At 41.8% G+C, this 27651-nt stretch overlaps 1 protein-coding gene across 1 annotated transcript in view; it reads left to right on the top strand.

The window, feature by feature from the left end:
- BAIAP2L2 (BAR/IMD domain containing adaptor protein 2 like 2) overlaps window positions 1-22082 on the top strand; it is a 29107-nt gene extending 7025 nt beyond the window's left edge. Inside the window, exons 4-14 of the mRNA XM_032221644.1 lie at window positions 436-497; window positions 3116-3187; window positions 3565-3681; window positions 4497-4643; window positions 6106-6246; window positions 9363-9492; window positions 11274-11511; window positions 12361-12414; window positions 13453-13639; window positions 19030-19070; window positions 21934-22082. Coding sequence (XP_032077535.1) covers window positions 436-497; window positions 3116-3187; window positions 3565-3681; window positions 4497-4643; window positions 6106-6246; window positions 9363-9492; window positions 11274-11511; window positions 12361-12414; window positions 13453-13639; window positions 19030-19070; window positions 21934-22015 — 1271 coding nt within the window. The 3' untranslated portion in view covers window positions 22016-22082. The remainder of the gene's footprint in view (window positions 1-435; window positions 498-3115; window positions 3188-3564; window positions 3682-4496; window positions 4644-6105; window positions 6247-9362; window positions 9493-11273; window positions 11512-12360; window positions 12415-13452; window positions 13640-19029; window positions 19071-21933) is intronic.
- Window positions 22083-27651: the final 5569 nt, after the last annotated feature.

Raw genomic sequence — 27651 nt, 5'->3', positions numbered from 1 at the left:
AATATCTATATTATTGCAGCAAAGCCATCTTTAATCTTAAAAAGAGATAAAATTTTCAAGCAGTTAAAAGAAAAAAACAAAAATACAGAAAAAAAACCGTATTTTTTAAAACCACTGGTTTACCAATCAATTCACTGCTATAATATATAAATAATGTGAGATATTATTGTAAGTATCACAGCTGTATTGCTGCATCCTTTGGTTAGTGGAAAGTACAATATTGCTTTTTTCAAAACAGATAAATCTCACATTTCTGATGATCATTCCTTGACATCTGGTAATACACTTTTCCAATTTCCGCTCTCCACATGCTCAATAAATCACAATTCTTGATGAGCATTAATGTTGGATGTGTTTGGAGGTGCTACACCTTTTAGAATTCCCTGCCATTGCCAGAAGAAAAATAATTAAATGGTTTTTCTTTACCTTCTAAAGGTGAAATTTTGATACAGATGTCGGAATCCCAAATGCATCTGAACCGCAACTTGGAAATAGTTGTAAGTATCTTGGAGATACTGCTACTAGCATGCTACTATTGCTACTTTGTCAAGAGAACTATGACAAAAGGTTCTGTCAGTTGTAGTTGTGACCCTTTTGACATATTTTCTGTGTTGTCCCAAATAATTACTGAAAAGAGAAATTATTTTCTCTCAGTTGCTTGCAACTCACATTTTATTTGTACAAAGACATGGGGGAGGGGAACGTGTGCAGAGGCATACAGTATCAGAGGTGGGCTGCTACAGGTTCGCCTGGGTTCAGGAGAACCCTTAGCTAACATTATGGCCGGTCTCACCTCTGTCTGGCCCTTCCCTTCACCTCCCAGGAGTCTCCATGCATTGAGGTAAGTGCAGGACCCACGCAGAGGCTCGGGGAAGGGAAAAAATGGGCCTTCCAGAAAGTCTCCGGAGCCTGTGGAAGGTTCCTGTGGACCTCCCCCCGCTATTGTGCAGGAGACCGACTAGGCCAGTGATGGCTAATCTTTTTGCCATTGTGTGCCAAATGTGGGGAGAGCACAGGGGGGGGGGGTCATGCGTAGGTGTGTCCACACCCATAATTCAATGTGCATGCCCCCCACGAATGCACGCACACACCCTCCCTCCACTTTTTGCATGCAATAGACCCATCTTTTGCCCTCCCCAGGCTCCAGAGGCTTTCTAGGAGTCTGGGTGGGGCAAAAACGGCCTCCCTTGTTCCCAAACTTCCAGGTTGCCTGTAGGGCCATTTTTCTCCCTCCGGAGGCTTCAGGAGGCTTCCATTCCTAAGCTTCCGGTTTGCAAAAAACAGGAAAAAATGAAGGCAGATCAGCTGGCCATCGTGCATATGTGTGCTGGAGCTGACAGGGCAACGCCTCGTGTGTCCTAACAAATGGCTCCGGGTGCCACATAGGTTCGCCATCACAGGACTAGGCCATGCCCACCACGACCACGCCCATCCATCAACTGGGCAGAGAACCTGTTGCTGAAATTTTTGAAACTCACCCCTGACAGTATCTGCAAAGTTACATATGGTATCTCTATTATAGCTTGGTCATATATTTATGTCCTGTATACAGTTTTCTCAACCTCTTTGCCTCTAGATATGTTGCATTTCAGATCATTTAATCCCCATCTGGCATGGCTAATGGTCAAAGGTTGACAATTTATAGGACATACACGCACACAATTGAAAAAAAGAGGAAATAATGTCAGGTGTGAAAGGTTGAGTCTTATCTTCTTTTTATTATTTTATAGGCCAGTCTAGCAGTCTTTTATGAAGAAGGGTGGAAAATAAATGCTTTACGTTCCTAACTAAGTATATTTATGCTTTTTAATTTGCACAAAGTTCTGGACATGCTTATGCAGAGATTCTCAACCAAGAACATGTCATTGCCTAAATACATTACAGGACAGTCATATTCATGTTTCCATCCAAAATACCTCTAACCCTCCCCCCCCTTACAAGTATTCCTTACTAATTTGTCCATAAATGCAGTCAATAATCAAGGGAAATGCACACATCCTTGTATTACATACCACTCAGTGTTGAACTACTGAATGTTCCCTTGCTTTAGTTTCATTCCAATCATTTCACGATTGCTATTCTTCAATCCATTCCCTTTGTTGAAGGCTCCTAGTTTAGTCCTTTTCACCCGTTTCTGTAATATTTTTAAATTATTTCTATTTCTGCATTTTCTCTCCCTTGCTGTCTCCCCTATATGCTTTGCACCTACTTTTGTCTCTTTCTCATTTGACAGAAATAAGTGATTATAATCAGTGATTGCATGACCTCTGTAAATGTCATATCCTAAATAAATAAAATGCATTTGACAGAAATCATTTCCTTATCAACATTTTTTTCTTTTACACCACCTCACTTCATCGTATTATCATCTTTTCTGTACTTCCTATAAGCATAGCTCCACACACTTCTGTAATTCTTTTCATTCTATCACAAGCAATTTCTCCATTTTATTTTCTTACCTCCATTTTTCTTTCAATCTGTTGGGAAAGTAATTTACTAATTATTAATTATAATTATACTAATTATATATAATTAGTCATGTATTATCTGCTGATATTTCATACATGATTTGTACTTTCTGTTTTTGCAAATGTTCTACTTTCACTCTCATTTCTTTCACTTTTTTTCTATCTCCATTTTTGCCCAACATCTATTCTTGACATTACTACATAAATAATGGCCCATTGCTCTTCAGAATCTTTCATTTTGCATCCATTATTAATTCCTTTCCTATATCATCATAAACCAATCAATCATGTTTTGCAATTTATTGCTTTGTTATATGTATGCCTGAATGTTTAAGCCACATATTCAAACAGATTTACATGCTGAACAATTGCATTCTTGCTCATTTCTGCATCTTCAAATGGCCTCTCCCAACTCATTCTCAATCATCTGTTCATATAATGCTTGGGATCAAACTCGCGGCCTCACATGGCTGTCATGTGATGTATTGCGACGGTTTTCCCCTTCGCGGAGATGGAGTGGGCGTGGCCTGCACATAATGAATCTGGTCTGTATGTCCTCTACTACTGAATGATGGTCTCAACCCCATTTAATACTCAGGTATACTAGGTAAGGCATGATTTCTGACAATACTTTCTTTTTTGAATAGGCAGAGACCTTCCATGTAGATTTGTTGCAGCACATGGAAAAAAACACCAAGCTGGATGTACAGTTCATTAATGTAAGAGTCAGACTGATCCTTTGCTGCCGCCTCCTCCTCCTCCTCCTCCTCCTCCTCCTCCTCCTCCTCCTCCTCCTCCTCCTCCTTAGCTTCCTCTCTTTATTCTCTAGTGAAACATCACTGTAGGTGTTGTGTCCCTTGAATTATTATTGTCTTTTACAAGTTGCTATGTACAGTATATTAAGGGCTGTGCTGTGCTGAGCAAACAATTTATTGTCAAACAGCTGTGTACATAATGGCTGGTACTTGATGTTAGATGCCCAGAAAATCTAACCAGCCATAACCTTTGTAGCTCCACCATAATTATACTAAGTTGTTAATTTTTTTTCCTGAGTTCAGAGTAAAGATTTTATTTATTTTAAACATTTCAATTGTAGGATAGTTGGCAACAATATGAGAAGGAATACAGGCATAGAGTCGCCAGTATAGATAAATCCATGATGGACCTGCGGAGAATGGAGAGTCGTCGAGATAAGAATGTCTGGGAGCTGAAGGTAGGAAGCAGGCTGGCTGGATCTGGTGGGAAGTGGAGGAAGACTAGAGTTGAGGATCCAGCTATGGCCAAACTAAATGCTTAAAAATAGTGGAGTAAGTCCAGAATATTGGATTACAATGGAGAGACTGGTTTAAATCCCCACTTTCATAAAGTGTCCTGGATGGATGTATCATAAGGAACTTTAGTGATTTTTTAAAGCTAAATTTGTTTCCTAAGAGTTCTTCTTTTTCAAAATAAAAAATAAAAATAAAGGATCTTATTAGTTGTCTTGAGTTGTTTTGAGAAATAGTAGGATGCTAGGACATCTCTAAATCTGTCTCCATTTTCCCACAAAGATGCGTCATACATAATTCCTACCAGGGGATCCAAAGGAGAGCTTCAAAAAAATCAAGATGGCAACCTCAAGCATGTTATAACACACATGTAGGTGTGTTATTCATAGTCACCATCTTGACTTTGGACACACTCACCATGGATGTTACTATGCCGTAATCCTAAGGCTATTCCCTGTGAAACAAGCATCAGATCAGGCAATATAATGGACTGTGAGAATAACCTTGGGAGATAGGAGGAAGAGCTGTGATCTAGACAGTGATCCAATAAATGAAATCTGAGTCCAAAGGAGGGATAGGTGTGGAGAAAGTATCTTAGAAGGGAATGGACCTTGCACTGCAATGATTCAACGACTGCTGTGTAGGCCCAGTCAACTCTAAAAATTCAACAATACCTAGGATTTGAAATGACCCCTATTGGAGAAACTGGTTGACAGGGATTTTTTTCCTCCCCACCCCCTCTCTCTTTCCTTAACTGCAGGAGAACATGGTTCACTTGCGTAGTGAGCTCCAAATTTTTGTCAGTGAAAGCCAACAGGCTGCTGAGCTGGAGGAGAAACGCCGCTATCGCTTCCTGGCTGAGAAGCACCAGTTACTGTCCAATACTCTTCTCCAGTTCTACACCAAAGTGAGGAGCAGGGGAGGAAAATGTAACATGGGGAAGAGATGGAGACAATTGCGTGCATTGGCATAGCTTGGTTTTTTTGACAGATACCTTTATTTTTATTTTTAAAAGGTTCTGGATATGGTGTTTTCTGGTGGGGAGAGAGAAGGAACAAGAATCTTAATATAAGATGTTTACTTCTCCTTGTCAACTTCTACAAGTTAAATACAAGCATGGAATGTTTATACCATAAATGAAGATATGATGACATCTTAACAGGACAGAAACCCAAGCCCATATATTTAAATGATGCTGACTTTCTAGTCAGGGGTGGGATTGAAAATTTTTAGCAACCGGTTCTGTGCCCGGTTGCTTGGGGGGGCGTGGCCATGAGGGGCCTAGCCTACTCAGCTTCCTGGACCATTATGGGGGGGAGTTTTTGTTCTCCCCAGGCTCCAGAGGCTTTCCTCGAGCCTCCAGGAGGGCAAAAACAGCCTCCCCTGGGCTCTGGAGCCCCTCCGGAGTCCCTCCAGTGTCTGGAAACAGGCCTGTTTCTGGACTTCCAGAACTTCCGGAGGGCCCATTTTTCACCCTCCCAGAGCCTCCGCGCTGGCCCTGCATTTACCTGACATGATGAACGAGCCCCGTGGAGACTCCTGGGAGGGAAGGGGTGGGGTGGGCGGGTCCAGCCAGTCCTTCCAATTACCGGTTCGGCGAACCAGATGTAAAATTAACATCCGGTTCACCCAAACTGTTCCAAACTGGCTGAATCTCACCCCTGCTTCTAGTTCTCTTTGAAATAGGTCAGGAAAGAGTGAAATTGCTTAAGATTTAAAAAAAAACCTGTTTTGTTAAAAATAAAAAGTGGCCAAGTAGTGCAGGCTGTTTTTTTAATTAAATAAATAAATAAATTCCAGCCCCTTTTTGTGATGGCGAGTGCTTGTCCCTCGCCAGAATTGTTGAGTTTCAACCTGTAACTTCCAAATTTTTGAATCCTGCTAAATGAATTAAAAGGAAAAGAAGGAAAAAAAAATGCTGGTTGTGCAAAATAAAAATAAAGATGCCTACAAATCACAAGGTTAACATTATTGATTGTCTGATATTATTTATGTTTACATTTGAGAGCATTTATATCTGCTCGGGGCACTCAAGACGGGAGCATTTTGAAAAGGGGTTTGCAGGCCGATCAAAAAAAATCAAGGGGGCCACAACCATGTGATTAACCCTAAACCTTTTAATCTCACCCTACTCCTTCCTGGAGAACCTCTGCATACTTTAAACACTGCTTTAAAGGAACAAGAGAGCATTTCAAATGTGTTCTTTCAGTAAAATATTTTGGAATGTTTTACGTCTTCTACAGCTTTTTACAATAATATCCAGGATGAAATCTCTTTTTATTAGCCCTGCTAAAACTGTGCAACTGATGGCTCCCTTTCTCTTAGCTTTGTTCAGATGAACTAATGTTTTAATTGATTTGCTTCTGAAGGCTCGGACCCTCATCCTGAACAAGGCACCACTGTGGAAAGAGGAACTGGAGGCCTCTCACAATCCTGTGCAGAATGTGCTCAACTCTCCACCTAGCCAGAGACAACCCACTGGCCACCTCACTCCTACTCACCTTGAAAATGTAAGAGAAAGTGGACTAACGCAGGAGCCCCAGGAAGGGAGGAGGCGTCAAATGAATGACTTTTAGGTTAGAATTAGCAAGGAATAGAGACGAGTCTCCACCACCATATCAATATGGATTCCCAAAATTCTATATCTCAACTTTTCGTGCAATCAACTTTCACTCTAATTCTCTCCACCTTCTGCACTTCAGAGGCACCTGGGCCCTTTTTTTAATCCATGTGCCACCATGACTGCAGTTTATAGATAGCACCTTCATCCAATTCATACTCAGTTCAATTTTGTACTAGAAGACAGAGCAATTATGGGAGAATCAGCCGACCAGTTCCCATTCTTCCTCTTTCAAATATGATGCTTGTATGTATGTATGTATGTTTATTAGTCTTGTATGCCGCCCACTCCCGGAGGACTCCGGGAGGCTTACAATAAAGAGGGGAAGGGAATAAATAAGACAAACAAACAATTTAAAATACAACAACATTCATAGTTACCGTGGGGCTGGATACTTCAACAGCCCCCAGCCTGGCGGAGCAGCCAGAACTTAGTGGCTTTACGGAAGGCCTGGAGGGTCATAAGGGTCTGGATCTCCAAGTGGAGCTCGTCCGGAGCTGCAACAGAGAAGGCTCTCCCCCGGGGGGTCACCAGCCGACATTGGCTGGCAGATGGAATCCGGAGAAGGCCTAGTCTGTGCGATCGAATCGGTCTTTGTGAGGTAATTGGCAGGAGGCGGTCTCTCAGGTACCCTTGTCACTGTTCCCTCCACTTTCTACGAAATGATAAATAATAAAAAGGATAACCCAAAGCTTAAGGAAAGGCAAAAAAAAGCTTCAAGCATCCATCTGCCTTGCAATCTCTCAATTTATCCTTGCGTATCTATGTTTATGCATTTTGTGAGTGCAGTTGGGTAGATTGCCTTGGGAAATTAGATCTGCTTCATTTCCTAATGCAAAAGTTCATCAATGCCTGCAAAAGTTGCATGGCGGCTTTACATATTACTACTACTTAAAGCCTTATTGCCAGGTTTGGCTGGGACTGAGAGAAACATGAATTATGAAGTGGAGGAGATGGTGAACCCAGCCAGAAATCAAGGGCATCTCGGATACTGAAAGTATGCACATTCATATGTGGTGGAAGTGCCGAGGAATCATAATCTTTGAAGATTAACTGAAGTGCATAGCTCTTTTGCATTTGGAGACCTGCATTGGTCGGACTTAAAAAATAGGTTACAGCCATCAAAATCTTCAGGATATTACAATATGTGCAATTTTATTAGCACATTTTGAAAAGTTGTTGAAAGAAGACAAACCTAGTAACCAACTATTCACTGGACTAATATAAATGCTTTGAATGTTTCAGAAATAGAAAATAGAAAGGATAGTTTGGGGAAAGCATAATAAGTGAAATTATAGTTGGTGTAGGTATTCAGAATTTGTGTTCCTTTCCTCCTGAAAGTATAAGCTGACTGACAGTTGATTCAAGGGGAGCAGCATGTCAGGTGTCTAGGGAACTAAGGTTCCCAAAGGGAGGGAGCTATGGATACATCTCTTTTCCAGCAAAGAGGGAGCCAACTTTAAACTTCATTTATGCTCCCCTGAAGTATCTATATCTAGTTGTAGGTTCTGTTCTTAGATTATTGCTTTTCTCAGCCTCTACCAAAAATGGTTAAAAATAACACTATAAGAGTGCATGGTAGCTCTGCAGCATCTGAAAAACCTGAACTCTCCTAACACTAAATTATTTTTGTAGGATATTAGATACAAAGCAAATGGGGGTGGTGATGAGAAATGAGGCTTTTCCTGCTTTTCAGTATTTTTTTTTGTTAACCACACAGATTGTTGCAGAGGAATTCAACTGACAATGAGACAGAAATATAAAGAAGCTAATTAAGCAAACGTTATAGGCATATTGCTCTAATCACCTAAACATTTTAATGTTCACTTATAGTTTTTTTCATTGGGATATAGCAGGGAGAGGGAGACATAATGCACACATGGAAATGGTCCTGATGCTCCTGGGCTTCTTAGTTTTTCCCCAAATACATATAATTTATAAATGTATCTTTTTAGACATGCAAGTGGATCATAGTCTTTTTGCACACAAAACCATGGTGATTATTAAATCATAAGTTTATATTGTATACGCTCATTTTACTTAGATCAGTGACGGTGAACCTTTTCGTCATCGCGTGCCGAAAATGGAGTGCGCGCGGGTGCGGGCGTGCAGCTGTCTGGGCCACAACCCAGAAGAAGAGTTGCCCAGGGGGCATGCATGCACTGGAAAATAAACTTCTGATTTCTGCCTTGCGCATGTGCGCCGGCCAGCTAGCCTTCCAGTTACTGGAGTGCATGTGCGTGTGACGATCAGCTGGCCAGTGCACATGCTTACGGCGGAAAATGGAAGACCAGTTCTTCCAGTTTTCGGCACTGCTGCATGCACAAAGGCCATGCATGATCATTGTGCGTGCATGCGTGCCAGAAACCCGGAAGAGGAACGAGCAGTGCCTTGTATGCCAGACGACATGGCTCTATGTGCCACTTCAGGCACGTGTGCCATAGGTTTGCCATCACGGACCTAGATGATACTTAGACAATCAAGTAGCAACTGTTTCTGTAGCAATAAAGGGGTGTACAAAATCATTTTGTAGTTTGTCACTTGTGATACTGTACTACGTTTAGCCATATCCTAGTAGAATTGTGAATTTTCTGTACTGAAAGGAATAATAATGTTCATATCCAGTTTTATCATTGGCCCACTTTCTAAACTTTGCTTGCTATATGATTGTGCATCTTGGTTTTCTATCTTGGTATTTGTCTAACTTGTAGAATTGTTTAAAAAATAGGGAATTTATTTTTCCAGCACTAATTGAGAAGTATACCCATAATTTAATTTAAATTACATATTAAACTAATTAACAATAACTTAATTTTAAATTATAATTAAATATCTTTAAAATTATTGAAGAACCTAAAGGAAATAGTGGGCCTAAACCTCCTAGTCTGGGCCAACAGAAGATACGGCAATTTTGGGTGTAAGAATATCTTGATCACTGCAATGGAATTTGCTTTCTTGAATGCTTTACTGGAAGGATTCACTCTTGCTATCCTTCTTTTGGTATAGCTCCCAAGGCTTCCAACCGATTTTGGTCCAATTATGGCAGGACAGAGCTTCTCCCAAGAGCCTCTGCAGATGACGCCATCCGCTCAGCCAGAAACAAAAAGGAAAACAACGCCAAGAACTCCTTCACTTGGTAAGATTATACACGGATTATATAGGGATTACGAGATTGAGAATCTCTGCTAAGACACATTTTGTAGAGATTCCTTGTTGCGAGTGAAATACGGACGTTTCTGTTTATTTCAACCAGTCTGTCGAGATTTAAATGTGAGGATTATTGTGAGGATCAAATAAAGTGATTTGGGACTACATAAAAATGAATATAATGAAAGCAATTATAGCAATAGCACTTAGATTTATATACTGCTTTACAGTGCTTTAAAGCCCTCTCTAAGCAATTTACAGAGTCAACATTTTGCCCCCAACAATCTGGGTCCTCATTTTACCCACCTTGGTAGAATGGGAGGCTGAGTCAACCTTGAGCCTGGTGAGATTTGATCTGCCAAACTGCTGGCAGCCGGTGATCAGCAGAAGTAGCTTGCAGTACTACACTCTAACCACTGTGCCACCACAGCTCTTGTTCATTATGACAAATGAATTGTACTTATTAATCACATTTATATACAGTAGCTGCCCACCTCATCAGATGACTCTGGGCGGCACACAATAACCAAATAAATCAATAATATAAAATAAATCATAAAAATAATCAATATAAAATTATGGACAATCATTATTTTTAAAAAAAGAGTATAAAAACCACAAAGAGAGAAAGTAAGTATAGCAATTACATATCATCCACAAACTTGGCATAACCAAGTCTTGAGAATGTCTTGGACATTAACAGAAATGGAACTCATTTAACTTCTGGGAGAGAAAGTAAGGAAGACAGACACCAAATAGTTGTTGTGGTCCACCAGTGGTCTGCAGAGCTGGCATCAGATTTGGATAGTGAGGAGGTTGTGGAGGAACATGGGCCAGTCCTGGAATCTGGGGAAGGCTTGGATGAGGGCTCTGCGTCGAAGGCAGAGAGGGAGCCAGGGCCATCTGGGAATTATGTGCTGCCTCCAGAGCCTCCGGAGTCTGACATCAGTGAGGCAGAGGAACAGGGAGAGCCTGTTCCCAGTGTGCACATGCGCAGAGCTGCCAGAAGGCAAGAACAACTAAGACAGAAAGGGCGACTCGGGAGCAAGTCTTGGAGATGATTGGCCTCTCCCATAAGACATAAAAGAGGAGCAAACAGATGTGAGCCTTTTCAGGAAGCAACTTTATTCATTCTGGTTGGTTTAAACTCTAATGTTCTATTTGGCCTTGCAAAAATAATTGGCAAGGTTTCAAGGGAGATTAAGGTGGGTGCTTATCAGCCTTATCTTAAAAGACTGTGGCAGACTTCTGTCGGACTCTAAACAGACTAGTTGTGATCATTATGGACTGTGAATGAGCATAATTCACAGCCATTTAAATAAAAAGGGGTTTTGGGACTAAGCCAGAGGTAGGCTCCTACCGGTTTGGACCGGTTCAGCCGAACTGGTAGTGGTTTGCCGGCCTGGGTTGCCACAACCGGCAGCAACCCAGGCCTGCCACGCCTCAGAACCGGTTCCCTGATCAGCACGGCATGTTTGTTTTTCTTCATTTTTTAATGTTCTGTACGTGCACAGACCTATTTATGGGCAACTGCGCATTGCACGTGCGACCGAAGCGAGAAAAATTGTGTGCGCACCGAACTGGCAGTAATACCGGCAGCAACCTACTCCTGGACTAAGCATGTGACTTTTACTGTGTCAGGAAACCTAGGTCAGAACAACAGTTTTGCCTCAGGTGACACATCTTATGAACCAATCATTATGGAGTTTGGGTCTCTTTTAGAACAGCAGTGTAAGTTCATGAAGAGCTTTGGTCTTTCATGTATCACAGGCTCCGCTTCTCCTGGTCTTTCTCGCTCCAACTCCTTCGGAGAACAAGCAGCATGGAGGGCAGAGGCTGGCAATAAAGAGGGCAACAGCAGCCATCCGCTCAAAATGCAAGCAATTGTGCCTCATGTGGCAGGTTCAAACCAGACTCTTTTGCCATTTGGCATTGGAGATGTGGTTACTGTCCTCCTACCAGAAGCTCAAAATGGCTGGCTGTATGGCAAATTGGAAGACACATCAATGTAAGTCTGATCAGATTTATTTCTGTCAAATGGGGTTGGATGGCAAATGGTGGGCCTGGTAAACTTTGATGCAGCTCCTAGATCTTCTCATAATGGAATAATTGGTAACGGGGCAGAAGGCTAAAATTATTAAATATAATAATATTTTATTTTAATTGTTCCTTAATGAATAGAAGTATCAGGGATGTTGGATGGCAGTGTCCCAATATTTAAGAGGCTACTAAAAGAAGAGGGGTTCAATCTAGACTCCAAGGCACCTTTAGGCAGGTCAAGAAGCAATGGATGGAATCTAATCAAGGAGAGAACCAACATAGAACCAAGGAGAAATTTCCTAACATTTAGAACAATTAATCAGTCGAATGACTTGCCTCCAGAAGCTGGAGATGCTCCAACACTGGAAGTTTTAAGAAGAGATTGGACAACCATTTGTCTGAAATGGTATAGGATTTCCTGCTTGAGCAGGGGGTTGGACTAGAAGATCTTCAAAATCCCTTCCAACTCTGTTTTTCTATTTAATAAAACAATTAGTGTTTTTGTATGTAAAACAATGGTGACTCAACTTATCTTTTCAAAAATTCTGGAACTTTATATCATTGAAAAATTTCAAAAGCTTTGCTCGAAAGATATCCCTCTTGCCCTCTGTCAAGAAAAGCCGAAATCAAAATTTTGCTTTACAAATCATAGACAGGAATAACACAGGTATAGATTTACTATTTCAGCATTGTATAAGACATCAAGAATATATATTGTATTCTTGCAATTCAATTTTAATTAAATGTAAATTTATGACCATGATTTTTTCCTGGTTCTACATCAAAAGTGACTCCTGCCTTGTGCCTTTGATTTCAGGAGTGGCTGGTTTCCTGAAGCTTATGTAAAGCCTTTGGAGGAGTCAACCCCTAGGTACAGTCTACAAACCTGAATTGTGTATGTGGTGAAGTTTAGGAGACACAGCAGATTAAGAAAACTTGGTTAAATGAACTTGAATGTATAACCATCTTATCTCCTATCATGTATTGCTGTACCACTTTCCATTGTGTTAAGTTGACACAAAATGGAATTTGTAACCAAGTCAGTGGTGGGATTCAAACTTTTTTACTACTGGTACTGTGGGCGTGGCTTTGTGGGTGTCACTTTGTGGATGTGGCAGGGGAAGGATATTGCAAAATCACCATTCCCACCCCACTAACCTGTTTTCCAGCTCCGTTCTCCTTTGCAGGGCAACAAAAGAAGATCAGCTGGGAGGCTGGGAGGTGGTGAGGGCGGGGCCAGCCTATTTGTCTTTTCTTTGAACTACTCAAAATGTATGCTACCGGTTCTCCAAGACCTGTCAGAACTGGCTGAATGCCACCTCTGAACCAAGCCAATTTCAGATGCCAGCCTGTGCAAATTCAAACTGAAATTCATTCCATAATGAGACAGTAAGCTTCAAATCTTGGCTAAAGGATAGTATGGGAAGATCGAATCTCACCAGGCTCAAGGTTGACTCAGCCTTCCATCCTTCCGAGCAGAGGTGGTATTCAGCATGTACTGACCAGTTCTGGAGAACCAGTAGTGGAAATTTTAAGTAGTTCAGAGAACTGGTAAATACCACCTCTGACTGGCCCCGCCCCCATCTATTTGCTGCCTCCCATTTCCCAGCTGATCAGGAAGGAATGGGGATTTTGCAGTAACCTTCCCTTGCCACACCCACCAAGCCACACCTACCAAGCCATGCCCACAGAACCGGTAGTAAAATTTTTTGAATCCCACCACTGCTTTTGAGGTGGGTAAAATGAGGACCCAGATTGTTGGGGGAAATATGCTGACTCTGTAAACCACTTAGAGAGGGCTGTAAAAACACTATGAAGGGGTATATAAATTAAGTGCTATTGCTAAGTGCTATATAAAACAGTATGTTTACTCATTTCCTTGTCAACTTTTTTCTCCTTTCTTGCTTAGAGGTTTCCCTCTGAGGAGCAGTCGTAGTATGGACAATCTTCTAGATCAGTCTACTGCTTCAGCGCCAGATAATTATTGGCAGAAATCCAGCAGGCCTCAGTCTTCACTTTCTTCTCCATCTTCAGTGGGAGAAGGCACTCTTTCAAACAGCATATCTAATGCTGCAACTCCCAGCATGGGCTCCAAGGTAAAGCTTTATATGAATGAGTAATACTGCAGGATCTTTTCAGAACTCCAGATTTATTCACAGATCAATAAATTTGAATGAATGATGGCTTGCAGCAGATATCCTCAGCACAGCCTTCCAAAGGAGTTAGGAATGCATCCTGGTTGGAAACTCTGGTAGTTTGGGCCCCAACACCAGGTTGGAGAAGCTTATTCTACAGGGATCTTCCTGACATTTTTTTAGTGCAGTAGAAGAGTTGGCTTGCGTTCAAATCATACAATTTCCTATGTTTACTGAAAATGTGCTAGAACCAACCTAGCTGCAGCTGCTTTGTAAATAAGGACAATCATATGATCACCCACATTAATTAGATTAATTAATGAATGAATTAGAGCGCAAAAGGGTGGAAAACAAACACAATCTGGGCAACATTTTTGAATTGGTTTAAGTAGGAGTAGGCATTTTTTTTTTGGCAACCACTATATTGTAAAAATTAGCTTCCAGTTGTTTACTTCTCCCTCCAGCACCAAACAGCTCTGCAGGTAGCTTGATGTTGATTATGAGGCAGACATTGTGAACAAGAATGTTCTCCCCCACTGGGAACAAATAGCTTATGATGGGAAATGTTTTACTGGCCCTTCCCTTTGTTCTACTGTAGGGAGAAACTGGTGGGTAAGGTAGACCCAACATCTCCTGATCATCCCATATTACTTTTCTTATTAGAGACATTAGATGTTTCTCACTAGAGATTAGAGACGCAAAAGTAGAAATTAGGCTATGCATTAAAGGATGTAGTTGCTCATTTGGTAGAGTTTGGTGTACAAAAATAGTTACTCATCTACTGAATGTGGCACGCCAGTCTTCCCTGGAGTGAAAGTGGGGCAGTAATATAAGCATCCAGTTCAGGATAAGGTACTTCCAGAGTTTGAGGGCACAGCAAGTTATGCTTGATCATATCCCAAAGGTTGTAAAGCAGTGTTACATCATATCCTCAGTTGCATACCTGCAATTAAACTGAATATCAGGCTTGGAAGGGATACTGCTATGGGATATATGATAGCCATTAGATTGTGAAACTCACCAATTGAGGCAAAGAGAGCAGCTGCCTTAAAATAATATTTTAATATGAACTCTTTATTGGACCCATTGCATAAATTTACCATTGCACTGAAGACAATAAACATGGGCATTTATGGAAAGCACAATTAGTACTAGCAGGGAGAAGACACCCCCACATACAGTACCCTTCCCACAAGATGTAGCAAGCCTGCATGAGATAGGAAGGCAGAGTTCATTAGTTACTCCTTGCTGTGGCCTAAAGTGAAAATTGCTCCCTTAAAGTTGTTGTTTCCACAAAGGTACAAATCTTGCGTGTTAGTTGTGTTCCCAAAATCACACCTAGTTTGACCCCAAATGGTTAAGGAATTTCCCTTTTCATACTCAGTGAATTCTGTCTGTCATAGTCTGTCCATAACCTCCCACAACTTCTCCAATTCTTCTTGATATATTAATTTACAGTCCCTACTATGAGGAAGTTTTCAACCTTTTTTGAAGCTGTCGTTCTCCTTCCTTTTTTTATGTAGAAGCATAACAACCCATCCTTCTTTGCTTCTATCCAGTTCCCCCTTCATTCATATCAATTTTGGTCCTCTGTTCTTCTGCCCCACCAGGAGAATCTCAGTCACTTCTCTTTCCCTTCTTAGGGTCCCTTCAGTTCTCTCCTCTTCTCCATGACATCCCAGCCTGATTTCTGGTGGCTCCGGGGCAGCAGCTCTTTCTGCTAACAGTAGGACCCTTGAGTGGTGAACATGGAATGGGATGGTGGTGATGGGAATTGGCCAGCTGGGGAGATGCCTTCCTTGGCTTTCTTTCTGGGTTGGGCACTTTGGAGTACCTCTTCCAAAGGGGTTTAATTTATAAAAGAATGCTAGTATTATGGTGGTCCCTGCCTTCAGAAATATAAAACAGTGTTGTTGTTTATTGTTTGCTGTGGATTGAGAATTAGGTTGTGTTCACATGAAGGGTTTAAAAAATGTGCTTCAGTGTTCTTTAATTCTGACATGAGGAAAGCAACATTTGAATTACCTATTTTACACTCCATTGTTTCTGAAAGCCACAGAAAGTAGAAAGTTTGTTGGTGGTCTAGAGTAATATTTCTCAACTTTGGCAGCTTGAAGATGTAGGGGCTTCAATTCCCAGAATTCCCAAGACAGCATGCTGGCTGAGGAATTCTGGGAATTGGAGTCCCTACACCTTCAAGTTGCCAACATTGAAGAAACACTGAGATATTGACAGGAAGCATCCTCAGTGCCTTTCCTTCTGGAAAACAGTTTATGACTGATCCCACTGATGGCTACTTTGTAAATGGGGAACTCCACTCCGCCTAGGATGAGATCTTAAAATGCATCCTGGGCTCCTCAAAGTCCGAGGACTCACTTTTTCCTTTAAAAGAGTTTGCATTGCCCACATTGAGTGCTTTTCTCAGGACTTGCAAGTGCTTCTGTAGGTAATTTTTCTTGGGATCACAAGGAAGGCCTTGCCTGACCCATCATGGGCTTTATCATCCTTCACACCTGTTCTTTAGAATTCAACAGTGATCCATGGATCTGAAGTGATGCATTTTGACTCACGTGCAGTTTGACCCCACAAATATATTTATCTGCTCATTAAAAGAATTCTGTGATTTCTTCAGATAAATTCACCAAACATATATGATTGGGAGGAGCACGCCCGAGCTTTCTGTTTCCATCTTAACATATGTGAACACTCCATAGAGAAGTGTTCTCCATATTTCTGAAAAATGAGGTTTATTTCCTGCTCATCACATCAAACATCAAAGCAAATACATTTTAAAACTTTGCAAGTTCTGAAAAGAAGATTCACCATAGTTTTTGGAGTATAAGATGCACTGGAGTATAAGATGCATCAAGATTTTAAAGAGGCAAAAACCTCTTTTGCACTCTGCAGATCTCCCAAAAACGGCCCATTTCTTTTGCGAAAATGGGTCGTTGTTTTGTCAAAAAAGGGCATGCATAGCCTTTAGGAGCCTTATAGAGTGCTCCTGGGGGCTGGAGGGCAAAAACGAGCAAAAAACTGCCCATATTTTGCTCATTTCTGCCCTCCCCAGCCCCCAGGAGCACTCTGGAAGCCTCCTAAAGGCTATGCACGGCCATTTTGGTGAAGGGGGTGGGGTTTCGGGATGCCAAAAATGCTATATTTAGTGTATAAGATACACCCAGATTTTTACTCTCTTTTTTGAAGGAAAAGGGTGCGTCTTATATTCCGAAAAATATGGTATATTTCTTTATCTATCCAGGGTATATCTATTAAAAGACATGCCAACAACAAAGCTGGAAAAAACGGTAGCTGTAAAAACTTGGAGAGCAGTCACCCAAGAAGGATCAATCTGATTAAAACCACCCATTCTCCTGGAATGGTCCATAACATACTAAAGCACAAAAAGTATTACACTACACACATTATGTAAATTGTACAAAATTGAAATAAGCCCAGAATCTTGAGTGCACATATTGGAATAGCCATTAACCAAAGTATCCAGTGCTGTTCATGTGAACATATCCTTGGGTGTAGTGAGTGTTCTTTTTTGAAGTGTGTATATACGTCTCAACAAAGTGAAACGAGAAGGAAGTTGCTCACATAACCAAATCTCTCCACATAAAAAACCAATATTTCTGGCTCACCTGTATTGTCTGTGAAACCATCTTTAATTTAATCCAGGGGTCCCCAAACTTGACAACTTTAAGACTTGTGGACTTCAACTCCCAGAATTCTCCAGCTGGCTGTAGAATTCTGGGAGTTGAAGTCCAAAAGTCTTAAAGTTGCCGAGTTTGAAGACCTCTGATTTAATCTGTCATTTTAAAAATACTAAGCCCATGCAAAATTTGCACACAGTCCAGAAATTCCTGCTTTATGTGTCCCACCCCCTGTCTACATGTCTTTCAAGGAGAAAGGGTCCTTTATGCCCTTGTATCCTCCTTGTAAGAACAGCTGGGTTTTTCGTTTGTTTTTGCACATGATGTACACAAAACAAGAACGTGGATCGGGCAGGGGTATGTGCGTCCAAGTAATTCATTTTATTTCCTTCTTCCATAGTGTGGGGAAAATGTTATCCCTCTAGAACCTCCAGCATCTTGGGGCAGGATTATGATTCACTGCTTCTTGTTCTTAGGATAGCAGGACCTGAAGGAATAGAAGAGAAGAGAACTCTTTATTGGCCAAGTGTGATTGGACACACCAGGAATTTGTCTTTGGTGCATATGCTCTCAATGTACATAAGGAGAATAAAAATACATTCATCAAGAATAAAATGATACAACACTTAGTGATAGTCAAGGTTACTAATAAGCTATCAAATCGTACTAGGAAACAAATAAAAACAATATAAATTGAAAGATACAAGCAACGTGGTTGTAGTAATAAGTGGGGAGAGATATATACTAGGAAGGAAGAGAAGAATAATAGTAATACATTCTTGGTAAATTATTGACAGAGTTGTGGGAATTAGTTATTAAGCAGAGTGATGGCATTCGGGGAAAAACTGTCCTTGTGTCTAGTTGTTCTGGTGTGCAGTGCCCTATAGTGTCGTTTGGAGGGTAGAAGTTGAAGCAATTTATGTCCAGGAAACTGAGACTAATCTTCAAAACTGTTTTTCATTGATTGAGGAATGCAAGAATAGAAGTGGCCTTAGAAAACGTAAAGACCAGTTTTGTTCTTCCTTTAAAAAAACGCTCTACATCTTTCCAAAGATGATAAAGGTCACCTTTCTATTTGGGAAAGGTCATATTAGAGGTGGTATTTAGCAGGTTCGGACCAGTTCTGGAGAATTGGTAATGGAAATTTTGAGTAGTTCAGAGAACCGGTAAATACCACCTCTGACTGGCCCCACCCCATCTATTCTCAAACTCTTGAGTCCCAGCTGATCGGGAGGAAATGGGGATTTTGCAGTAACCTGCCCCTGAAGTGGGGAGAAACTGGCGATTTTACAGTATCCTTCCCCTGCCATGCTAACCAAGCCATGCCTACTGAACCGGTAGTAAAAAAAATGTGAATCCCACCACTGGGTGCTATGGTCCTACTGTTGGGACTTAGGTGGACTGGGGATGGATCTCTGGACTACCTGTTCATGCATACCGTGGAACGAAGCAGAGGTGGGGGTGTTCATTTGCCAGACAGCTGGGAAAGAAGATGGCTTGAGCAAAGTGTGTGATTAAATCACACCAGGGAAAGAGTCATATTGTGGATCCCTTGAGCCAAAAATATACTAGCCTCATAGAAAAGCAGTTCTGGAGTCATCTGCGTGTATGCATTTGCTGTGTTCATGCTTTTTTCCTCTTCTGAATATTTATAAGGGGATTCCTTCCCAGCTTTAACATACTTTTGATTTATTGCAGAAGCCAGCAACACGGGATCATCCTCCAGAGCTCTTTCCCAGGTACACTTTCTCTAAATTTGAACTTAATGTTGTCCATTTTTTCTTGAGTTATTTATTAAGATTCAAGAAATAACAAAGAAACATCTTTCTAGATACACTTTTTACGTCTGTTTAATGACGACTAACATTTCTGCCTTCATACTATTGCAAATGCAACCACTTTGAAGTAAACCAGGATTTAGATCATTCAAAATTATCATTTATTTATATAATTAAAGTCAGTTTAATTATTGTTTCAAACAGGAAACAAAATGAAGAGGTTGAGTATACATATAAAGATTTGTTCAGGTGACCAAAATTGCACCAATGTCCATTTAATTAAAGAAGGTTCATTTTGCAAACTAATTTTACTTTAGTTTCTAAGAACTATTTCAGTGCTTGACTGGTCCAAGCCATTTTGCTATTTGAAAGTGGAGCAAAAGATGGGGGTTATGATCTAAAGCAGCCAAGAGGCAAAACATAAAATTAAAAATTAAAATTCCTACATGTCTTTCTCCCTTCATCTAGCAACAACATTTTATTAAGAATAAATAAAATTGTGTCTTTTAAGTAAGGGTTGCCTGCTCTGGAGGGCTATTAGAATGAACCCAACATTTTTAACCAATTCTCTGCTGCCACCTTGTGGCTGTCTAGCTCATTGGTAGCTGGAAGCATCTATATCAGCCATGGTGAAGCTTTTTTGGTTCGTGTGCCATAAGGGGGGGGGGGGGAGCGCAGGTGGGGTCGTGCGTGGAAGTGCCGTACCCGTAATGCAACACACGTGTCCACACCAGTGCACATGCTCGCATGAGAGGCACCCCCCCCATTTTTTGCATGCTTTTTTCGCCCTTCCCAGGCTCCAGAGGCTTTATAGGAGCCTGGGGAGGGCGAAAACAGCCTTTCCTGCCCTCCAGAGGCCCTCTGGAGGCTTCAGGGACCTTCAGGAGGCTTCCCTGAAGCCTCCGAAGGGCAAAAAAATGACCCTACGAGCAAACTGGAAGTGGCTTCTGGTTTGCTCATAGGGTCCTTTTTAGACCTCCGGAGGCTTCAGGGAAATCTCCTGAAGGTCCCTGAAGCCTCCGGAGGGCTTAAACCGACCCTACGAGCAAACCAGAAGTTCGTTCACGAACTTCCAGTTTGCCCATAGGGATGGTTTTTTGCACTCCGGAGGCATCAGGGAAGCTCCTGAAGTCTCCGGAGGGCCTCCGGGGGAGGTGGGGAGGCTCTTTTCGCCCTCCCCAGGCTTCTATAAAGCCTCCGAAGCCTGGGGAGGGTGAAAAATGGCTTTTCAAAAGGGTGAACTCAGTTGACAGGGCAACGCCTCACCATTGGTTCGCCATCCTGGATCTATATAAATGATGGAGAACGCACGCTTGTCTCGGCCGCAACCCGTAAGAAGAGCTTACATGTGGCATGTGCACACTGGAAAATGAACTTCCAGTTTCCAGCCCTCACATGCACACCCGCCAGCTAGCCTTCCAGTTACTGGTGCGCCTGCACCCACAAGGATCAGCTGGCTGGCATGCATGTTCACACCAGGAAACGGAAGACTGGTTCTTCCACTTTCTGGCACTGCTGCACGCACAAAGCCAGCTGATCATCGCGCGAACATGTGCCCCAGAAATCTAGAAGAGGAAGTGGTGATGGCGTGCGTGCCAGGCATCATGGCTCTGTGAGCCACCTTGGGCATGTGTGCCATAGGTTCGCCATCAGGGATCTCTATCCTGCTGATTGAAATAGCTGCTTTAACCTACCTAATGAATGGAATCCCTCTCCCTGTATCATCTTCTTCCACTGAAGATCGTCTCCAAATTCCTTTTAAAATGAAAGTGCCCTGCAACAAAACAATTAGCCTCATATTTCATGTAGGGATCCCTCTCCTTAAACATAAGTGTCCTAGCCACACTTTCAGTCTTTTTAGATTGGATTGTGGCTTTTTTAAATAGTGAGTTTCTTTAAATCAGGTTAAATGACTTAGCCTGCTGTATATTTTCATCTTCTGTCCTATTAAGGCTGCGGTTTTGCTCGTGATATTAATGTCACAATTATTATATTTGCTCACTCTCTTGGAAGCTGACGAATGAAGGGTATAGTACCATGGCTATAGGATTGCATTGTAAAATATTTATATCTCATGTTTTTCACTCCCTTGAAAGATTAGGCAAGATCAAATGCACCATTGTTTTGTATTTGTGCGCTATGTTGTGGGATTTTTTAAATTAAATGACCAGAATCCCTTTCACCTATTTTCTAAACAATTGTCATTTATTGTATGGCTTGAGACTTGCTTAGTAAGAGCATCAGTTGCTGTTAAATCATTCTCTAATCTTAGAATTTGGGGGGTGTTAAAAAGAGAGACGGTTGACATGGTAGCAATGTTTCAATATTTGAGTGGCTGCCACAAAGAAGAAGGAGTCAATCTATTCTCCAAAGCACCTGAAGGCAGAACAAGAAGTAGCAGATGAAACCTTAAAAAAGAGAGATACAGCCTAAAAATAGAATAAATTTCCCATCAGTGCATTAACGTGTGAAATGGGTTGCCTTCAGAAGTTATGGGGGACTCCATCACTGGAGGTTTTCAAGACAACATTTGTCTGAAATAGCAAAAGGCCCTGCTTGAGCAGGGTGTTGGACTAGAAGACCCCCAAGGTCCCTTTCAGCTCTGTTATTTTATTCTAAATATGCATCAGGAACACCTTGAACTGTTAGAAAGCATTTCACAGCCAGCTGGCTATAAATGCCACAGGGATTTTCAGGAGGAATGGGTCACGGATACATTTCTTACACTTTAGTGCAGCATTTTTCAAACTTGACAACTTGAAGATGTGATGTTATCTTTTGTCCCAGTGATTGAACTCATTTCACTTCGTTTTCATCCATTTAGAGGTACCAACCCATTTGCCACTGTCAAGCTGCGACCAACTGTAACCAATGATAGATCAGCACCAATCGTCAGACGAAAATAATTTCATCATAACAATTATGCAACCGTGTCATTGTACACTTTATTGTTATTTCCCCCCCCGTAAAAGATTTCAGTGTGTTTTTCAGTTGAATTGTACAGCTTATATCTTATATTAAAAGTGAAAAAAATCTGATTTCCCTTGGTCTGATTTATTTTACATCTCAAAAATGTGGCATTTTAACAAGGATATGCAGGCTTTTTACATCTGCTGTATATGACATATAGGATGGGTGGGAGGGGTAGGGCAGGGTGGGAGAGGCCAGCCAGGGGTTATATTTGGGGCTTTGCCAAACTGGGCAGAATCCTAGCTAGAGAATCGCCCAAACCTGTGCGAACCCCCAGCAGTCCACACCTGAAAATAGACGTTTTGTTATAATTTTATTTAATGAAGCTGAAGGAACCTGGCTTGGCTGCTCAACCTGGTACTAATGTGGGGATCCAATGGACTGATGTACTTTTGAGATCCCTTAAATCCCCATGTGGATCTATCCTGCCAATATGTTACTTTCTGGGGTTGGGGATGGTGAATCTTTCTAAAAAGTGCTGTGGGATTCCTGTCTATATGTTGCTGTGGGGAAGGTTGGCCCTCGTGAAGACTAGAGACAATTTGGCTTATGTTTTAAAGATACTGTTGAAAGAAATGTCCTTATGGGTTCAGCTCCAAGTGGGGAAGAAGACATTGGAGACATGGAGGCTGCTTGGAAAGATGGTTTATTGTTGGACAGGACCACATGGCTTGAGTCCTGAACAGAAAAGGTGATCACATGTTTCAATGTAGGTGGAGAAGAAGAGAAGGGCTGAGGAAGGGGCTTGCTAGGCTTTTTATACCCTGTTTAGTCCCACCTCACTGTTTCCTGTTCCTGTGTAAGAAATGTATTCTGATTGGTTGTCAGACTCCCATGGTGCCATGCAGGGGGCTACTCTCTAGGCTGTTTTGAATACAGGTATGAGTTCTCAGATGCCACGTGGAGAGTTGAGTAATATCCCTTCTCCCTACAGCTGCAGTGGGAAGTCTTTATTATGTAAAATGGGCTAGCCTGGCCTTCTCAATGGCCTATTGACAAAGTGTGGATGGGCAGGAAGCTACAGGCAACTATTCTGTCTTTTAAAGCATGTTTCTTTCTTTTCACATCCAGAGAAATATTCTGCCTTTTCAATATTTCCTAGGATATTTCATTTTTCTGGGAGAGGGCTGGATGATAACTTCCCACAATACCTAGAGAACCAAAATTGTGCAAATGCCTGGAATAAAAACCTGTTTGCCAAACCAGCAGACCCATCTTACTGGTGATTTTCATTTCATCAACCTTTCATTCTTTATGGTCAATTCATATTTTTCCATGCTTGTGTGAATATAACCAACACTGCACCATCTGCCTTCACAAGGAAAGGTAGCTGTGATACAACTCCCAAGGTTTGTACGAATATGAAAAACGAGAGCATTGAACTAAGTTGAAAATCTCACCCAATATTATCAAAGTAACGTTTGAACATTGAATCAGTCATAATAATTTTAATGTCAATAATGTGGGGTATCTTTAGGAAACAGGTGCCAGCAGGGCTGACGTCCAGGTTCCTTGTCTGCTGTTTAAGCTAATAGCCACCAGGTGGCAGCACAGGCTAGCAGTCAAAGGGTCTTGTATTTTTTTTTTTTGATGTATTTTTTTGTAAATATCCTGCCTGAGCCCTGTTGTTGGAGTGGATGAGTTAGCAACTAATATAATTAGCCTAGAATATTGCCTTGAATCAGTTCAGGCTCTTGAGTTAAAATATCTATTGGCATTTTTCTGATATACAAGTGATATTCGTGCCTTCTCTTCATGAGGAAGTCCTCATGTTATCCTTGTTATCTTCCTTCCTAATTCACCTGAATCATTGCCACGTACAGTTGCCATGACTGGTACGAGTGTGCCACTGGTTATAGGCAAGAGAAGTGGTGAGTTTTCTCCTCCAGTTTTCCTGCTATTAACAATTTAACAGTAACAGAATTAGAAGGGATCTTGGAGGTCATCTAGTCCAACCCCCTGCTCATGCAGGATACCTATACTAAGTTTACTGCCAAACTGCCGACCTTTCTGATTGACAAGCTCAGTGTCTTAGCCACTGAGCTATTCATCTTCAGCACAGCACTATCAGCAGGGAAAACATCCACTTTTGCCAGAAATAAGACTTGATGGCCTCTCCTTGAAGTCCCCTAGGCTTAAACATTCCATTGGACATCTCCCAAGTTAAAATAATGGGAACCAAAGAAAGATATGAGAAGACCTTGGACAGAAATAGCTTCAGAAAGGAGGGAGAGCCACATTCTGCCTCTCCCACCTGATATTTTATTGCTCTGGACTAAAAATGTTTCCATCCCTTCTGCCTAGGTAAGTCTTATATATTTTTGTCTTTTTTACTACAGTGCCTACAATGCCACACTGAAGTGACAAATTTAGAAAAAAAGTAGAGGGAAGATGGAATGTCTCTCCCAAGTGCTGTTATGATAGGATTGCATTAGTTCTTTGGCATGAAATAGAAACATGTCTGCCCAAGCACAGCATAAATATTGATCTTCTCTGTGTTCCTAAACTGTAATCCTAATCTTTCACTATCAGTACAGTCCTAACCAAAACTAGATATCAATAGTCATCCATTTACATCAGCATTGTTTCCATACTTTTCATAGTTTTACACCCACCATAGTTTTCATATCTAGGCAGGGGTGGGTTCCTGCCAGTTCTAACCTCTTCTATAGAAGAGGTTCCAAAAATCTACAGTGCCGTTTAGAACCGGTTCCAGCTCCCTCACCCTGCCCGTCCGCACATCATCAAGGTGAAGAGCGAGAGGAGGAATTCTGGGAGTTGAAGTCCACAAGTCTTAAAGCTGTCCAGTTTGAACACCCCTGGGTGGTTTTTTTTTCTAAAGGGCTAGGGGTGCAAGGGTCTTGTAACTTGGCAGCTTTAAGACTTTCATGCTTCAAATGCCAGAGTTTCTGAGCCAACATTTTAGTTGCTAAGCAAGAGCGTTGTTAAGTGAGTTTCACCACATTTTACAAGTTGGCCACGCCCACCCAGTCACATGGCTTGGAAGCCACTCCCACTCAGTCACATGGCCAGCAAACCGCTCCCACCCGGTCACATGGCCAGCAAGCCACTCCCACAAAGCAGGCCACACCTACAGAAGAGGTGCTAAAAAAATGTGAAACCCACCACTGCATCTAGGTTAACTTCCATTATAGGCAGTCCTCAACCTAAAACCATTTGCAGTTACAACAGCACTAAAAAAGTGATTTACAACCCGTCTTTGCACTTAAGACCATCACAACATCTGCATGGCCCCATGATCAAAATTTGGGTGCTTGGCAACCAACATATATTTACAATGGTCACAGTATCCCAGGGTCATGTAATTGTGTCCTTCCCAGAAACCTTCTGACAAGCAAAGACAATGGGAGGGATTGGATTCACTTCATTTCCATGTGATTTAAGTACCGTATTTTTCAGAGTATAAGATGCACCTCCCCCCCGTAAAAGAGCGTGGAAATGTTGGTGCATCTTATACACTGAATACAGCCATTTTTGGCCTCCTGAAGCCCCATCCCCGCATCCCATTTTTGCAAAAAACGGGCCATTTTTTTGCAAAAACGAGGGCATTTTTGCCTTCCCGCAGCCCCCAGGAGCACTCTGCAGGCTTCAGCAAGACTGGGGGAAGGCAAAAATGCCCCCATTTCTTGCCCGTTTTTCACAAAAACAGGGGTGTTTTTGCCTTCCCCAAGCCCTGCTGAAGCCCGCAGAGTGCTCCTGGGGGCTGGGGAGGACAACCACGGCAAAAAGGTTATAAAATCAATCTGACTCACTGAACTGCCTTGCTTAGCGATGGAAATTCTGCTCCCAATTGGGATCATAAATTGGGGACTACCTATATTCACTCTCACCCATCCAAAATCCTGCTGCAGCATTTCCACTGTTCTCCACTAACTGCAAGCAGAGAAGGAGTGATGCTTGTTGGGAATGTCTCCCAACAAATATCATAGATATTAAAACTAAAGCAAGCGAGACATGATGGAACTTTGAGAGCTGACACAAGCGACACTGCAGTCCCATTGTCTGAAACTGCCCCGCCAGAAGTGATCGGAAACATCATCCTCCAGGTTCTAGCTGGAGGAGAAGTTCAAAAGTATTTTTATAACTGAAAGGACTGGAAACTGCTAAAAGATCCAGCAGTGTCAGCGGAAGTGTATTATCCCATTCCTCCACTACACAATATCCAAATCGACAGTTCAGATGGCGAATACAGACAGACAGACAGCATTTACCTCCCTTTGCCCTCTCTCTTGTCACACAAGCATGCCCCTTGTCCATCCACCTGTATGGAGTTCGGTTTCTACTTCAGTTGAGTAGGGTAAAACACCTGTCAGTCACCCTTTAAACCTAGTTTAATTGAAAATATGCCTGGCTTTCATGGTCAGAGGTTGCTCGTTTTGATCAGGAAAGCTTGTTTTGCCTTCCCCAGAAAAGCCTACATTTCAAGGCCTCGTGTGGGCCTCCACATAAATGCGGCATTGTTTCAGGAGCTTGCATAGGCGGGAGGGAAGAGGGGGAGCAGAGAGACCTGTTGTGGCTCTTTCAGCCGATTAGCCTTATTAAAAGAAATTAAGCCCAGTTTTCAAGCTGCCTTTCCTACCTGGGCTCTTAGTCCGTTTCTATGACAGGAATGTCTGGGTAAAGGAAGGGGGTGAAGGTGAGAATGAAGTTAAGAAGCTTAGCAGCTTAAAAGCCAAGATCTTTCACTTCTGCAAGGGTAGGTATTAAAAGTCCGTGGGCTCACTGGTGAAAGGTGAGGGCCAGTTTATAGGAAGGATCTAGTCTCACTCCCACTTACTTTTTTACTACTTTTCCCTTTTAATATTGTGCCACAGAATCCTTTCCTAAGTGTTTACTTTTAAGGATAGAGCTTTCCCGCCTGTTGGATCAATTGATTATGTGCCATCAAATTGGTATCAACTCTAAGTGACCATATAAATGGATTTCCTCCATAATGATTGGTCCGTAACCTTCCAATAGTGCACCTACTATGGCTTTATTATTTGATTCTGTCCCCTTCGATGTTGGTCATCTACACATCTTAAAGTTGCTAAGACTGAGAAGCACAGGGATCGATTAAGGCAGTGGTCTCCAACCTTGGCAACTTTAAGACCTGTGGACTTCAACTCCCAGAGTTCCTCAGCCAGTTCCTCTGAGAGTTGAAGTCCACAAGTTTTAAAGTTGCCAAGGTTGGAGACCACTGGATTAAGGTACCTGCATGAGTCCCAAGCTAAGAGAAAATGAGGAGAAGTTGGGGCACAACTGTCAGAACAGTCTCGTCTCTGAAGTTGTTTTTGGAAAGAGGTGAAGGTTTTCCTCTTTCAACAGACTTAAGGAATGGTACTGAACATTGGACCTGGCCATTTTTCTTTTGCTGAGCCTTGCTTAAGTTTTATGGTTTTTAGGTTGATTTTATGGTTCTTATGTTTGGAGACATTGTTTATACTGAATTACCCAGGGAATATTGGTTCCATATTGTGAAATAAATATATACAATGTATTTAAAGAATATAGTATTGCTCAAGATTTTTTCTTAAAAAAAAAACCCACGGCGGGAGGAGGTGGGAAGGAG

Source organism: Thamnophis elegans, chromosome 7, assembly GCF_009769535.1.
Source record: "Thamnophis elegans isolate rThaEle1 chromosome 7, rThaEle1.pri, whole genome shotgun sequence".
Classification (NCBI taxonomy): Eukaryota; Metazoa; Chordata; class Lepidosauria; order Squamata; family Colubridae; genus Thamnophis; species Thamnophis elegans.
The sequence above is the reverse complement of the archived record's forward strand: the minus strand, read 5'-3'. Positions and strand labels throughout refer to the sequence as shown.